This window comes from Crocodylus porosus, unplaced genomic scaffold (assembly GCF_001723895.1).
Source record: "Crocodylus porosus isolate Cpor-Errol unplaced genomic scaffold, CroPor_comp1, whole genome shotgun sequence".
NCBI classification, from domain to species: Eukaryota; Metazoa; Chordata; order Crocodylia; family Crocodylidae; genus Crocodylus; species Crocodylus porosus.
In genome coordinates, this window is record NW_017728906.1 from 160,344,597 (window position 1) to 160,358,983 (window position 14,387).

Genomic DNA, 14,387 nt, shown 5'->3' on the forward strand with positions numbered 1-14,387 from the left:
ATATATATATATATATATATATATATATAAAATCAAGTGACTCCCACTTGCATTGTGATCCACGTCACAGTAGACATAACATGCCCTTACCATTATTTACAACCTCAACTCAGTTTGCCATCTGTAGACTGCCAACCATAATTTATGTTTTCTTACAGATCACTGATAAAAATATTGAACAACACTAGTGGTGTTCCCTTCAGGATAATGATTTCCCTCTCTAGTTACTGTATTTACCTTGCATATCACACATACCTTTTCCTCAAAAATTAGCTTCCAAAGACTGTGTGCGTGTCTTTAGCAGGGGAAACTAATTTTTTTGCCAGAACAGAAGTACCCCACTTCGATATTTGCTCTACCCAGGTCTTAAAACCAACTGCCCAGGCAATATATGACCTGCAGGTTGGATCTGACCCACAAAGGGATTCTGTCCAGCCCATGGTGGGTCCCTCAGCCCTGCTCAAGCCCAGGCATGTGGGGCAGCCCGGGCCACAGTATGTGTGGTTGTTCCTGCTGTCCCTGGGTGTGTGGCAGGGCAGAAGTGGTATGGTGGCTGGACTCACCTCCAGCAGCCCTGCTGGCAGCAGCTCTTTCCAGCTGCAGAAACTGCGAGACCTGGCCTGTTGGGGGTGGGACCAGCATGGCCAGGGCATGTGGCTGGGCAGGTGAAATGGGGCCAGAAGCAGGATGGACAGGCAGGGGCAGGATTGGACAGTGGTGACAGCATGGGGAAGGGACCCAGGGCAGAGTTTTTATCTGCTCCCCACAAGTACCTGTGACAGGTACCAGTTCTGTGGGCACGGGGGTGCAGGGAGTGGATTATGGTTCTTCCCCAGGCCCTACACTACCATGGTCCTGCAAACCCAGCCCCGGCTCCATCTACCCATCCCACTCCCAGATACTGCTCCCCGCCCACCTGTGGCTGCATCCCATCTGCACTACCCGCATGGGGCCAGTCACCAAGAAGACCCCCTGTCACCAGGCAGTGACAGCATGGGACCAGGACCTGGGGCTGAGCCGCAATCTGCCGTGGAACTGGCACCCCTCACAGTGATGTGCAGGGAGCTGATTGTGGCTTGGCCCTGGGCCCTGGCCCTACATTGTCACAGCCCCATGATCCCAGCCCCAGTCCCACCTGCTACAAACCCAGATGCCACTACCTGCCTGCCTGTGGCCCCAACCCATCCACCCATCCAGATGTGGGTCAGAGCCACTTAGGGAGTTTTGATAAGTTGTTGCGGGGGGAAGGGGGGCCTGGAGGGGTGCTGATGTGGTGGGAGAAGGTCAGAAGGTGCTGATCTGACCTGCAACAGCTCATCAAAACTTTCTAAGTGGCCCTCTGGCTCAAATAATTGCTCACCCCTCCTTTAACCTATTAAATATATGCTGGATTGATGCTGTATAATGCAAACCAATGTCAGATTGATGCAAAAATGTTTTTCCAAATGGAGATACTTGAAACAGAAGCTCTAGAATGTGCATGTGAACTCACTTCAACAGGTTAACTCTAGATGCTAAAAAATGTTTAGCTTCACTGGTCATGAGTTTAACAAAAAACATGGAGGCATTCTTATTTTTTTTCCTAAGTGCCTCCGGCATTTGCTTAAGTAGAGAACATAAGGTCAAAATAAACAATGAGGGCTACCTGTACTGATTATATTTTTATGCACTAGATTTATACATGGTCCTTCTCAGCAAAGGCTTAAGGCAGCTTATAGTAAGAGAACAAATAACATATGAAGTGGGAAAATGAACAACAGAACAAAGTGAGGGAACAAAACAACTTATAAAAACAAACCTGCCCAGGGAACACCAGAAAGACAACAGATTACATTTAATCAATCCTGAACAGGTGAGGCATCTCCTACAAAACTTGAGCATTTCAAAGCTGCTGGGTCAGACAACCTGCACCTGAAAGTCCTGAAGGAACTGGCTAAGCTCACAGCAGCACCACTAGCCAAGTTGTTTGAAAAGTTGTGGAACTCGGGAGGGAGTGGTCCTGGAGAACTGGAAGAGGGCCAATGTTGTGCCCATCTTTAAGAAAGGGAAGAAGGATGACCCTGCACACTACAAACCAGCCAGCCTGACTTTGGTCCTGGGTAAAATCTTAGAAAAATGTATAAAGAAGACCATCAATTACAAGCTGGTAACTGACAGCACGTTAAGAAGCAGCCAGCATGGCTTTGTGGAGGGTAATCATGCCTGACAAGGCTAGTGCCCTTCTATGACCAGGTAACTAGCCATCTGGATGAGGGGCACGAGGTTCACATAATTTACGTGGTTGTAAAGTAACAAAAATGAAACAGAAACCCCTAATACGCCAGACTTGCCTTTCCTGCTTATTTTTTTTCCCCTTTCATTTCCCTCTCCCACTCAACTAAAAATGTAGCTGCAGAATTCCCTGGTTGCACTACTGTGCTGTGGCCCATCCATGGACTTTGATACATAACACAAAGCCAGCTGGGCACCTGGTGCATGAGTTGTCAGCCATAAACAGTTTATCAAATTGGTAATTTTAGAGATACATATCTCTTAAAGAATTTACAAATTTCCCTTTAAATATTTCTTCCCCCTGATAAAAACTGCCCAGAAGAAAGTTCATGTACTAACATTATGCTATCATGGATTTCTGTTCCGCACATGCAGCTTCTGTCATTAATATGATCTCCCGGTGTCTTGAAGTAGTAAAATAAATGAACATGGAACAGCTGGCTTAATATTACACTAGGGAAGACAGAACTTATAATGATGTTAGGAAAAGGGAAATATTTTGAGAAATCTACCAGAACACAGAACTCACACATGACTGATAGTTTCCAGACACCAAATATAAGGGTAGTACAGGGAGCTTTAAGGTCATGCCACAGTACTCCTAAACAGAGAGAGATGGTAAAAATGGTAAAGAGTGCTTTCCATCATTAGTAACTCCTCCTCTTGTCACTTTACAGTCTCCAGATTCGAGTTGTGCTGCAGAACATTGCCTACAGTCTCTTCTACAGTTACTCTTCTGCCTATGAAATTAAACTCTGCGTCAGTCTGAAAGCTGTTCCTTCTAGAACAAGGGAATATTTTTTGAGATCCTATTGAAATGCAATGCCTTGATTTTTTACTTGATTATAAAAAGTAGGCATTTAAAGTGTTCTAACTAGACTCTTGGTCTTTTATTGAATTTCATTTATTGATATATCATATTTTCCCCCAAACAACATGGGGAGGGTGGGGTGGCAGCCTCATCTTATATTCATGTACTAGCCTAGGATAGGGGGCAGCTCAGCTTCACCCTGGTCCCAGGGCCAAAGCTGGAACTGAGATGCTGTTTTCCCTGGGCCAGGGTGCCTTGTGTGGCAAAGGCTGGGGGCACGCCACAAAGGCTGTTCAGGAGAGAATGCACGGTGAAGGTGGGGGCCCCTGGGGGAGACTCACAGTGTGTACTTTGGGGGGTAGGGGGGAGTGCAGGGGACACTTTGCAGGCTTCCCCCTTGCTGAAAACCTCCCCCCAGCTACAGTTCCAGCTCTGGCCCTGGAGCTACTGCTGCTGCTTCTGACTAGCTGAGCTGGGCTGGGCTGGGGGTGGGACCAGGGTATGGGGGTGGATCCAGAGCTCCCCAAAAGTATGTGGTGGGGGATGTAGGTTGGGGACAACCAGGCAGCAGGCATCAGGAGGACTGGAAGGAGGGAGTAAGGCACAGATATGGGGAGACAGGCACGGTGGCGAGCAAGGATTGGGGAAGTAGGGGGAAAGGGAGGGCATGGCCTCTTATCCCCTACCACTGCTTGCCCCACTACAGCAGTGAAGAGGATGAATTTAAGACCCCAATAATTAGATTCTGTACATGGAAAGTTATAACAAATTTATGCTTTTCCATTTATAGAGTATAATTACTGGTGGTTATCTTAAATTCAAAGTAATCTTGGATTCAGATAAACATGGCATCAGGAACTAAACATCAGTATCAGAGTTCAGATCACCTATGGAATTCCAGTTTCCTTGCTATAGGTTTGTCATATAACAAAGCCAACATCAATACTGAACAAAGGGAAGACAGCACACTTGTCTAATTCTAGTGGTAACATCAAACCCATCTGTTAGTTCCTGGCTGCAGATCAGAGCACATCTGGCAGTCTCCTAAAGACTCTTGAAAATCTGAACAATTTTACAAGGTAATCCATAGGGTTCCAAAATCTGTCACAGGGACCCCTAGCTAGACTATCAAAGACTTTCTAAAAATCAATGAAGTTTAAAATGAATTGTAGCTGCTACTTAATGACACTGTGTTATAAGAAGATATGTTCAAAACAAGAACGTATGAGGCAAAAAAAGCTTATTTTTCTTGAAAAATGATTGGTGGTACTGCAGGCTTTTTTTCAGAATAATTGTACCAAAAAGTTTCCCTGGGATTGACATTAGCATGAGTGAACAACAGCTACATTTAAATCCCCTCTCAGGAAATTTTATGATTTTTTCCCCCTTTCTTCTGGATGGATTGTATCCTCCCACTCTTGGCTGAAGAATCACATGGCAGGATTTGCAAGCTCTCTATATTATTTGCTTTGGGCAGGTATTCTGGGTATGGACAGGCATTATATTTCCAGCAGAAGAAATTCTGCTCTCCTCCTAGAAACTGGGAGAGTATAGACAATTGTGCAGTTTCTCCTGCAAGAATCATACCAAATTTGGATATCAAAGTTGCTTGTCTTTTTGCAGCTTGATACAAAGTTCTCATAACCCTTTCTAAGCTCTATTAAGATATGCTCAGTTATCTCTTCTTGCGGAACGTTCCCTTTTCATTTGCTAGTTTCCTCTTGCCCATTAAAAATTAAGAGGTTCATTTTTGTTTCCACCTAGCAATACAGGCGTTTAGTAATCTACTCTTCTTTTTTTATACATGTCCTGTGGTTTTCCAAGCTGTTTATCCAAAAATGGATTTCAAATTTGGCAAGATGAAAAACTTGTCTGAAAGCTTTAGGGTTGTTGGTTGCCTGAAAGCTGAAGTTTAAACTCCATTCTTGTTTACGGATCTGTGGGTGCATCTACATACGAAATTAATATGATGCAACTCTGAAGCAGTTCGAGCCGCAGTTAACTGCTTCTGGTTGCAGCTTCTACATGTGGACCCAGGACAACAGCACTTTGAGCCAGGGCAGAGCAGACCCAGGCTGGCAGCAGGCTTGGTGGGTTCAGCTCCGGGGTCCAAGTGGCAGCATTAGGTGGTGGAGGGGCTGGCTGGGGCATGAGAATGCTGAATGATCGAAGCTGTGTTGCTGGGCAGCAGGCAGGACTCTAGCCCCCTGCTGCCTGGGCTAACATTTACAATTTACACCCAGGTCAGCGTTCGCACGTGGTTCATTGCAGTTAGTAACTCTGCTGTAAGACAGTACTGTCAGGAACAGTACTATCTTATGGCAGAGTTAATTTATTGCACCCCGATACCAGAGCACATGTAGACAGTGACACTTTACTGTGGAGCTAATTAGTCAACCCCTCAGTACAGCGCACATGTAGATGTACTACTGAATGTTACAAGGAACCCAAGAAGAGACCCAGACAATGGAAATTACATTTTTATTCTCACTGCTGAGATCTGGAAAGAAGAATGGAAAACAAAAGAGGGGAGAACATCAGGGATGCCCAGGTAAAGTAGTAGAAATGGCAAACAGAGCAGGTAAGGGCTCATTTTATAATAAAACTGGAGTAGGCAAGGAAGGGAGAACACATTTTGTTTCTTATGGGGATAGACTATGAATCTGAAGAAGGCCAGGGAGAAGCTCTGATTAGTAACAAGAACAAATAAGGACTCAGCCTTGTTTCAATATAGAAATCCCAAAATGGAAAAGCAGTGTCTCCATGCTCTGGCCAAGGGTTATCTCAAATGAATTAAAGCTGATAAGATCCCCATTCCTTATAAGTTGAACACATTAAACACACAGGGTTTTAATTCCATTTTATGTACTTGTAGCATAGAATTAAACTAGGGCAATTTGTGAATATGTGATAGATAGGTCCATAGAGAGAATCAGACCAAGCCCCAAAGGCTAGCAGTTAATTTAAAAACAAAAGTTTCACAACCCATATGACTATGAACGTAATCTTAAAATTGTGAATGAATATTAAACAAATTAGGTTGGGCCAGAAGGCATACATGATCTATGTTACCTGTAAACTATCTAATTTTTGCTAAAATTTAACCATCAATTTTGTTAATTATTTCACTGGTCAAAGCATTATGCAAAAAAAAAAAAAAAAAAGACGACAAACAATAAGGCCATGAAGCTGAGCTACAGGAGAGTCCTGTTTAAGCATTTTACTTGGTGCAGAATTTGAGAAAGTGTTAATATTTTCCATCTCCCAATTTTATTTGATGCGTGTTCTCTTAATTATCATTACAATATAAATGTTCAAGGATATTTACATTGCCTAAGTGGTAATAGGTTCTCACATTTTGAAAGTCAAAGAGAATATAGTACTCTACGCCCTTTAAAATACTATGTACTTGACTACAATGAAATGCCATTGCAGCTTAGGCATATTGCTCATTTCTAAATTATCCTATCTGATATATACTGGTTAAGAGCTATCCTGCCCACTCAGTGCCCATCCTATACATGACCCATTCACTATCTCCATGTCAAGATCATCATTTTTTTCTTTAAAAAATATTATTTTAAAATTTGGAAGGTCAGAAAGAGTATAAAAAGTTAAATGACGTGTTAATCTTCCAGAGTTGTATTCTAATATTTGTCCTGTGCAACTGATGTTATATATGAATTTCCAAACAGTTACCATGAGACATATTTTAAAAACAAAGAAAATGTAGCCATTGCAAAGATAATTCTGTGACGTACCGATCAGTATAAAGACAGTACAATCTTAAACTTTTACCACAATCCTCATAACCATATGAGGAACTTGGTTTTATCTTTTTTTCTTTAGTTCTTATATTTGTACTTATACAATGCATTAAACAGCAACAAAAACCAAAACCGTGTGTGTGTGTGTGTGTGTGTGTGTGTGTGTGTGTGTGTGTGTGTGTTTAATTCAAACAACTGATAGAGCATAAGCACTAAAAATGTAAATTCCCCCATAAACTATACCACAGTATGTTTCTTAGTGGTAAACCACATCTACACTATTGTCTTCAATCTGGATTAAGAACAGTTTCATATGCTAAACACTTCAAAGTAAAGCTTAATGCTAAATGCAATGACAATGAAAATCCTCAGAGCTTATATTTGATACTGGCTGTAGTTGTCCATTAGATACATTTTCCAACTGCATATGGAAAAATATTTGAAGCTACTACAGCCTTGTGACTACCCAAAAATAACGAACAGAACACACACATTATCAAAAAACAATTTCAGAAAAATTCACATTATATTCATTTTAAATACATATTTAAATAACCAGCAATTTCCCTATATATTGTCTAATTAAATGCAAGTCTGAGTGATTGGATTCTAGGTACCTACATTTTTACTGTAGTTTTAACTGAATAGTTTTATTAAGCAAGCATAAACTGAATACAGAGAAGGCAGAAGAGCAAAGCTAGGACCAATATAAAAATGAACTACCATCCAATTTTCAATTACATTCTTGCTGGTGCATGGATGCAAGTTTAAGGGTTACAACTGTACTAAAGATGGATGCTTTTAAGCATCCAACATCCCTCCCCAATTACCAAGGTCTAGTCTCAAAGGGCTTTAAGTAGAGTTCCGCCAACAATTATATAAGTTTTGTTAAATGTATCATTGTGGTGCACAGATTCAACAAAATGATCACTAGACAATGAAAAAGAAGGAACTCCTACAATAAAACCAAAGTGGATAAAATTCAGAAAATAAAAACTGCATTTATATTCTTTTTTAGAATGTATTTCAGAAAATTAAGCTTATTTAAAATGAAAAAACTATGACAACCAATATTAGGATCTAAACTTACTATTATGTATGCATATGGAGCCAGAATTATTGTAAAAGATAAACAAACAATTAACAGCTGCATCTGAAGGTGCAGTTAATATTGTACTATAAATCTAAAAAACAGATTAGGAGTTGAAAAAGGAAGAAAGCAAGCTTAGTTTCCTCTTTCAATCTTTGAATCAAAGCTAGATGTGAAAAGCTGAGATCTATAGGCTTTTTATACATGTGCTCTGAGAGTGGCGGTAGTGCACGTGTAGGCACCATATAAGTTCAAAAATTCTGAAGGACACAATGACCAGAAACAATCAGCTTAAGACACTGACAAATAATGCTTTGTTAAAAAGCTAGTTTTAAATGCAAAGTATTTTAATGCTCTCCCTTCAGTTTTCTAAGCTTGCTTAAGGTAGTTTGCAGAGGCATAGCAGGCAGTTTTGTTACACAAGGCAGTGTCAGCTCCTGCAGTGCTGATAGCTCTGGTGTAAGCCACAGCAGCTATTTTTAGTGGCCCCTAACAAAAGTAGCACCCAGAACTGCTGCCCTGGTTGCCCCTTCTACCCTCCCCCCCCAAATTATACTACCGGTGGTTTTATGTAAATAACAAAAACTTTCAAATGTTTTTGCCCCCCACCATTGAGCTTCCACTGAAAAATAGCGCAGTACAAATTACAAGTAAACAGTTCACCATCTAGTAAGAATCACCATTCACCATTTTCTAGCATAACAGAACAGAAATAAAAATTCCAAATATATGTATGTTAAGCTATATACTGAATTTTTTCCTGTACAATGTGCCCCAAAATATAGTATACATCTTGTTTTGGGAAGGCAGAACAAAGGGAAAAAAGATTTTGCCAGAGTTATGGCTGCACAGATCAGGGACAGAACCCTAATTTTCAGCTCACTCACCATCCCTTTCCTGCTGAACTGAAGCTAAAACCCTAGATGATGTTGAAGTCTGGTCTCCATGGGTGGATCTATGCTTTCAAAAAGAATTAAAGAGCCTCCAGGCTAGGAACAGACATTACACATAATCTGGCTTAAGTGATCAGAAACTGGTTTAAACCTGCAACAAAACAGATGCTCAATGCACATAAACCAGTTTGAAAATGGCTGAAACCAGTTTGAGATAAACCTGGTTGAATCTATTAACTGACTTAACTGATTTGGGTCAAACCAGTTTATGCAATATCTGTCCCAGACCCCTTCCTCGTTTAAGTTAAACCAGACTTCCACAGCATCCCAGCATGCTCTCTGGGTGGGGCTCTCTGCTCCATGGCAGAGCTGGCTCCTCTCCTCTGCTCCCTGGCTGGAGCTCCAGCAGAGACTGCAGGCATCTAACTGCCTTTCCCCATGTCCCCCAACTCCCCCTCCCCACTCCCTGCTAAGCAGGGATTCCCCCTTCCCCTCTGCCTTACACAGACATCTCTCAGCATCAGCTAGCATACCACTGTTTGTGCTGAAGGGAGACAGGAAAAAGGCAGACAGGACTGTGTCCTTTTTGGAGCTATTAACAGGTAGCTGGTAATGTCCCTCCTTGGAATGTTCCCTTGCTTGTTTAAGAACAGCTTGAACTAATGAAAGGGACTTTGTTTTCTGATGGGGTGTTAAATGCTGATAACAAAGATGATAAATGCTCTGTTATCAAGGGGGGTAGGGTGGCCTCCCTAATCAGAGCATCCTGCCAGGGCCTGGCCATGCCCCTCCCTTAGCTCAGCACAATGGAAGGGAACGGAGGGCTGCTCTAGTGCTCCCCGGCTTCTAGCCTGAGCCACTGCAGGCATGTGCCTGCATTTCTGGGATGTCTGTGCTGTTACAAACCAATTTGGCTTAGCCAGATTAGACCAACCTGCTAAGACTGAATCAATACAGGCTCAGGCTTTTTGAATGTCTTTTCCTAGCTACAAAGGCCATGAAATATGAGGAAGGAGACTAGGAGCAGCTAGCAGACAGCGAAACTACCCTAAGAAAAGTTAGCTTGATTAGTGGGACATAGACATCAAGACGATGAAGGGGAGACACTTGTTAACACTTCTGGTATGAAGAACAATGCACCATTAAGTCAAATGGCTCCTTCCATTGCCTGAATACTAATACAACAGCTGTTGCACTACAGAGCAGGAATCAAAGCAGGATGCTTCTATCCAGGGCAGAAAAATGAACTTCCCTGCACCATGATTTTAAAGGAAAAAGTGTGTTGTGTGCAACAAAAGATGGTATTTGCTTACATGCAACTTCCTAGTTTATAAAATATTATATCAAATTTAGGGTAAAACTGAAACTTAGGAGCAAATTCAACATGTTAAAATAACAAAAATAGCTTAAAATTACAATTTCATGGATTAAAAATCACTCTGATTTAAATCAATGCTGGTGAAAGGTAATGTTATATTAGTGAATATATATATGATTACTAGGTATATGGTTTAATAAATAAGACAAATAAGTATCTGTTAATAATACCAAAAATATTGTTGAAAGCCGCCATAGAGAAGACAAGCCTGTTAGAGAAAAAGGTTTGCTTTGCTTTGGTGCCTTGGTACACATTGACTCTATCTTTTTAAGAGTTTATGTTTTTCTACTCTTGCTACTTGTATTTTATCTCTAAGTTCCAGAATGCATTATTAGCAAAAATCTTTTTTCCCTCCCTACTACTATGACTTATCTCTTGTCCCGTTCATATCCTTTGTATATCTCTGTTTAAATGCCTAAAATTAAATTAAAATTTGTTCTGTATAATTTAAAGTATGGTAATCAAGCTGATTTACAAGATGATATGGCTAAAAATGAAACATCCTAATGCACACTACATAAAAAGGCACTACACATGCAGAAAAAAGAAAACAAGATTAAATTAAATCTGAAGGTTTCTTCTGCAGCACTTTTGAATTAACAGCATGTTTTTCCTTTTATCAAGGGTGGATTAAGTATATCAGTTATGTCATAACTAAGAATATTAAATTAACAACTTGAGATAAAAATAAGCTCATCAGATGTAGAAGAACATTTCTGGTAGTAGAGTGGAAATAACAAGAAATGTAATATCAAGAGAAACTATACTCAAGGTTAATATTTATTAGAATCTGAAATTGATACAGTCAGTAGAAAGGTTTGGAATGATAAATCCAGCATACTAAACTTTTATCTTACTGAGGGGTTTGGCACTCTGAACACCAATACTTTATATATACACAAAGAATTATGAGTAAATGGCAGTTCAGCCTATTGTACTAAAAAAAAAAAATTAACTGCTCAATTTTAGGGTTTTTTTTAGCATGCCCTGTATCCTTTGAGATTGTATCAGAATTATGTGCGTTTCCTGAGATAAACCATGATAAGCTTTGTGGTACTCGTTTATTCTCCCATAGTAAGTACACAAAAGTTGGAATATCTATGTGGAAGCCTGACTAAAAATGCATCTCTCAGTTCATGCAGATACAATTTCCTGGCATCTAAAATCATGCTTATGTTTATTTTCCATCTGAAAACTCAGGCCTAAAATATACATTATTTGCTGTGAATACATTTCTCCCTCTCTAAACCAGCACAGGATCCAACCTATGTAAAACAAGAGTACAGTTCATAACATATGAATGTTAACATGCCATCAGAGTGAAAAAAAGGAGGAAAAGTAAGGGAAAAGAAAAGGAGAAAATACAGAAAAAGGGAACATTAAAAAGCACTAAGTATTTCATTTATTGCAGTTAATCAATACTTTAAAATTTTGCTTAATTTCTAACATAAGTAAAGGATGCACTGTTGTAGCCACCAGAATAAGCCAAACCAAAAAAAATTAATAATTCCTTCTTATATTCTTTTCCTTAACACTATACTTGTGTTTTTCTACTATACTGCCTACTGGACGTTGCTGAAATGAACAAATGGGAAAAAGTCAGAAATATACTTCCTAAAGTAAACGTAGCCAGGAAAAGTAAAGTATTGTCTTAAAGGTATCATCATCATCAGGTGACAGGCTGATCTCCATGTAACCTGCGGCGTATACTTATTTAGCAGCAATTACATCACGGTTAGTTCTTGAATTACATTACATTAAATAAGAACACCCAAACAGGTTAGGAGATGATGTTAATATTACCTTTGTAAAATGAGTGGGCAAAGCTCTGCTCAGGAATTAACTTGGCAAGGAATCCATGGCTCAAACTTGGGTGAGGGATAGATGGTATGACCACAACTGTGGAGAAAATCATGGAATCAAATGTGAGCCAGCTAATAATTGCGTGTAGCCTGGTCCACTGTGGATCCATGACAGAAGTCCTATCTCATTGAAACATGCAAGTATGGCACTATCAACAAAAATGCATCTCTGAAGGAAGGAAACCAGTTATGTATCAAGAGATAGGAAACAGCATACCAATTAGTAGGGTACTTTAAAGAACAACATTTATAGGGAAAAGAAGAAAAAAGACAGACACAAGACAATCACAGCTGAAACAGTTAATTGAAACTAGCAGTTTCCTACTTCAGCATCACAATATGACCAGGAAGAACACATTAAATATAACATAAAATTATGATTTTCCATAACTAATAATTTACTATATCTATATTTAAAAATAATAATCAGCAAGGTCATTTTTAGCAGAATACAAAGCAAGCTACGTTATAATAATGAATCATATGATAATGAAGAAAGTAAATATGACACATTTAAAATTATATTCCAGGTGACATGAAAACTTGCAGCTCTAAAAACTAAAACAAAAAAAAATCATATTCAGTACAAGAAGCAATATATACATGAAGAACAATGTGCAGAGATTTGGCCACCAACCCCTAATGACTTCTCTCTAATTTTTATGGCTGTTCTTAGGTAGCAAACAGCACAGTCATAAACCAATCCAGAGGAACCTGAAAAAACCACTGGATTGGCAGACCAGTATTACAGACAATGGTGGGATGTACTTGATCCCTAATTCCTGACATTTTCTTCAGCTGATAGACAGCACCCTAGGAGGCTGGAACATCAGTTGCCAGTGAAAAATAAGAATTCACAAACTCAACAGGCAAAAAAGTCAATAAAGGCAACAATTCTATTATATTAGACTTCCATCGGCCTTTCAGTGTAAACACAAGCTAGAAAAACAGCAGGACCCAAGAGAATTAATAGTCCTTGCAATATTAGCCTTTCACAAGCCTTCTAGTTCAAACGGTGTTGACTACAAACTTCAGACAGCATACTGAATCACAGTAACAAATAGCAGTTCTTAGCTTTGTGCTGATAGTCAGGTTAGTATCTAGTACTTTCACACTTTTACTCCAGAGTGGCCTCTCCCTTCTTCAAAATTTTATATAAATTAAAATAATGAATGTATAAAAATATAATAAGCAAATAAAAGTAAGTTAAACCTTACAAACAGATGTAGAGAGAGTAATTTAAATCTCATTAGTAAGTCATAAATACCAAAGCAGTAGCAAATACCTTCTCATTTGTCTTAAAATCTGTATCAATGTAAAACTTATTTTGTAGTCAGATATTTAGACTTCAAGAAAAGTCAACAAAATCAAGTGAAAAAAGAACAGTTGGAAAAAAAACTAGACATACCTGTACTTGTTGGTGAATTTATTTCTTGTCTGATATTTCTACCTGCCTGGATCCCAGATCTTGCTGTCTCTCGCTGAGGTTCTAGTATGTCCCGGTATTTGGAGACCATCAGCACGGAAATAAAGTAAACTACTGCCAAAGCTAAAAATTGAGCCTGTTTGCTATCATCCTGTGTTAGAGAAAAAGGAACATACCTATAATACTTAACAGTTGCACAGAATGTTTAATTTATGATCATAAAAATACTTTACAGACTTATTCTTATATAGTGCTGTATCTGCTCGCATGTGGGTAATTAAACACAGAGAAAGAATAAACATAATTCCACCAGTATAATCTGCACATAGCAGGCACTGTATTTGCAGATTTGGAGCCATACATTCTGATTCAAAGAACTAAACAGGGAAGACAATTGTGTAGATAAACTGGCTACCACATGTTCCTCTGTGGCTATGGGGTCAACTGATCAACGACTCTGGGACAATTATGCTTAAATACGTGCAATACAGAGCAGTTAAACTGAAGTTCATAGAATTACTCCAGTGCAAAACCAAGCTGTGATGATACACTTGGGCATTCTACGTATCACCCACCTACACTGGAGTTTCCTTCTACTTCCCAGCCCTCCCAAAATCATACATTTTTTTCAAACATGAAAACAAGGTGAGTTTTCCCTGTTCTGGGCACTATTTTATTTTGTTGTATTTTAATTAATTTGTTCATTTATAGTAACTGGCAACCCCTGCAATGCCATTAAGAAATTGTGTGAGAACAAGAAAGAGTCATGCAAGGAAGGAGAGGGGAAAGAGCAGCCCCTGGGAGCCTACTATCCAAATCCAATCATGACCCTTTAGGTTAAGGATTACCAACCTGTGGAACCACATGCCATACACATGCGCACAGACAG

The 14,387-nt window shown here is 39.6% G+C and overlaps 1 protein-coding gene across 1 annotated transcript in view; it reads right to left on the minus strand.

Annotated features, from left to right (window-relative positions):
- LOC109306591 (neurobeachin) overlaps nt 1-14,387 on the minus strand; it is a 529,566-nt gene that overhangs the window by 483,538 nt on the left and 31,641 nt on the right. Inside the window, exons 6-7 of the mRNA XM_019530077.1 lie at nt 13,481-13,649; nt 12,014-12,109 (exon numbers count right to left, since the gene is read on the minus strand). Of these exons, the coding sequence (XP_019385622.1) occupies nt 12,014-12,109; nt 13,481-13,649 (265 nt within the window). The remainder of the gene's footprint in view (nt 1-12,013; nt 12,110-13,480; nt 13,650-14,387) is intronic.